A 2,500-nucleotide genomic window follows, 5' to 3' on the forward strand; every position below is an offset into this window, starting at 1 on the left:
GTGTGTGTGTGTGTGTGTGTGTGTGTGTGTGTGTGTGTGTGTGTGTGTGTGTGTGTGGGAAGCCACAGTGGATCTCTGCTGTCACTGCAAGGACACTTTGAGCTCAGTAGGAGTCTCTGGTGCTGACTGACTCCAGCCGTGCTGCACAGCACAGCACACACTTATCTCCTTTCTGTCATCTCTCTCTCTCTCGCTCTCTCTCTCTCTCTCTCTCTCTCCATCCCCGAGGGGGCTGATGGATGTTGATGGTGGGGATGGTTGCTGATGAGAGCAGAGATGAAGGGATGATAGATTAAAAGAGGGAGAGAGAGAGAGAGAGAAAGAGATGGAGGGGTGATGAGAAGGCATCTCTGTTAGACTGATGATGCCTGTTGCTTCACCCTCTGTGCCAGCTGATGGCCATATTTTAAGAGTGCTTCCTCTGCTCTGATTGAATCAACACCTTGTGAAGAGAGAGATATAGAGAGAGAGAGGTAGATAGAGAGAGAGACTGAGTAGGGGGAATGGAGAGAGATGGAGAGATTGAGAGAGAGAGAGAAAGAGAGAGAGAGAGAGAGAGAGAAAGAGAGAGAGAGGCTGAGTAAGACAGATGGAGAGAGAGAGACTAATTAAGCCATGCAGTCAAGGGCAGGGGGCAGGAGGGAGGTGGTTGCATGCGCTGGGCAAGGGGCAGTGATCTCTTTGATGTCCACTCATCACCACTCATCACCACTCAGTCACACACCAGTGAGACGACTACACAGTGTAGCACGCCACAAGGACACATGAAGTACATGCTCACACAAGTGCACACTCTCACACACATACACACACACACACACACACACTAAAGTGCAGTGCATGCACATATTAATCACATCTTTAAAATGTTGTAGTTTTTTTGACTATTTTCCATCTCCTCTCCATCTATCTACTGGTCTTTCTCTCTCCCTTACTCTCTCCCTCTCCCCCATCTCTCTCTTTCTCCTTCACCCCCCCTCTCCTCTCCCCTCCTCTCTCTCTCTCTTTCTCTCCTCTCCCTCTCTCTCTCTCTCTCTCTCTCTCTCTCTCTCTCTCTCTCTCTCTCTCTCCCTCTCTCTCTCTCTCTCTCTCTCCGTGCTACAGGTACCTCCAGTTCACGCTGAGGCTGGGTAGTCGCAGCACACTGAGCTCCTGCCCGGCTCCTGACCAGCCTGGTGAGGGCGTGCTGCTGCACTACTCCTCCGACAACGGTATCACCTGGACACTGCTGCAGCACTACGCCTACCAGGGCTTTCACGAGCCCAGGTACCAGCTAACTAACATCTGTGTGTGCGTGTGCGTGTGTGCTTGGGTCTATGCCTCTGTGAGTGTGTGTGTGTGCATGTGTGTCTGTGTGTCTATGCCTCTGTGAGTGTGTGTGTGTGTGTGTGTGTGCGTGTCATGTAATGGACATGGTGTTGTAAAGCTGTCTTTCTCTAATGAGTAGTTATGTTCACAGTACATAGTTTCAGTATGTGTATATTAAAGTGAGGTTCCTAAGCAACCAGGCCATGATTCCAAATAGGAGGTGTAGTGGCAAACCTAGGAAAGGTAACCCAGAGGAAGTTATAAACCTGATAATAGAACAGCCCTGGGGCTTTAATCTCCTAACTAAACAAAGCCTAAGGGCTCTTCTAATAGGAGGTTTATTGCTTCCTCTGGGTTGACTTACCCAGGGTTGTCATTTAACCACCTACTTGGAATCATCTACTGGACTCTTTCAGGTCCAGAGTCCTGAGCACTCATCGTTTGTCTGTCTTTCAGGATTGTGTCCGTGGAGCTGCCCCCTGGCGCCCGTAAGTTTGGCGTGCAGTTCCGCTGGTGGCAGCCATACCACTCGGGGCGCGGGCAGGACGTGTGGGCGCTGGACGAGATCACCATGACCTCCGTGCTCTTCAACACCATCAGCCTGGACTTCAGCAACGTGCTGGACGTCACCCAGAGCCTGGGCTTCTACCTGGGCCACGTACAGCCCTATTGCCAACATGACTGGACACTCAGGTAGGAGAGTCCTGGTGTGCACACCGCTTAGATAGCTCAAAGTTCATTAATTAATTAATTAATTCATTCATTCATTCATTCAACTTTGATTTTTATTCTTAACAATAGTTGTAGTGAAATGTACAAATACACCAAAACAAAATAAGCAATTAAAAAAATATATCTTAGAGGAGAAAGGGGAAAATAATAATAATTTTTTAAAAATGCCTGTAAAGTATTTGTAAAAAAATTACCTGAAATCCTAGAAAAAAACATGAAGAATGTAAAAGCACTTTATTGTTTTACCATCAATTGTACCAAGTAGAATGACATAAAAGTAGATAAGCATGGACGATATTAATTTATTTAACAAAGGCACATGGCGTAAGGCACCTGTAAAGACTTTTTCTAAAGACTAAAGATTATTTCTACACAATCTGTGGGTGTGGTGGGGCATCTGTAACATCACCGCCTGGCAATTGGTCCAGCCCTGGTTCAATTTCCAAATCTGCCGTTGCAA

At 47.3% G+C, this 2,500-nt stretch overlaps 1 protein-coding gene across 1 annotated transcript in view; it reads left to right on the plus strand.

Annotated features, from left to right (window-relative positions):
• Positions 1 to 2,500, plus strand: part of reln (reelin) — a 140,037-nt gene that overhangs the window by 96,961 nt on the left and 40,576 nt on the right. The window contains exons 19-20 of the mRNA XM_076269304.1: positions 1,105 to 1,266; positions 1,765 to 2,001. Coding sequence (XP_076125419.1) covers positions 1,105 to 1,266; positions 1,765 to 2,001 — 399 coding nt within the window. The remainder of the gene's footprint in view (positions 1 to 1,104; positions 1,267 to 1,764; positions 2,002 to 2,500) is intronic.

Source organism: Alosa pseudoharengus, unplaced genomic scaffold (assembly GCF_046254945.1).
Source record: "Alosa pseudoharengus isolate Yale_2024_CS ecotype anadromous, Long Island Sound unplaced genomic scaffold, YU_APseudo_1.1 YU_APseudo_1.1_scf_10, whole genome shotgun sequence".
Lineage (NCBI taxonomy): Eukaryota > Metazoa > Chordata > Actinopteri > Clupeiformes > Clupeidae > Alosa > Alosa pseudoharengus.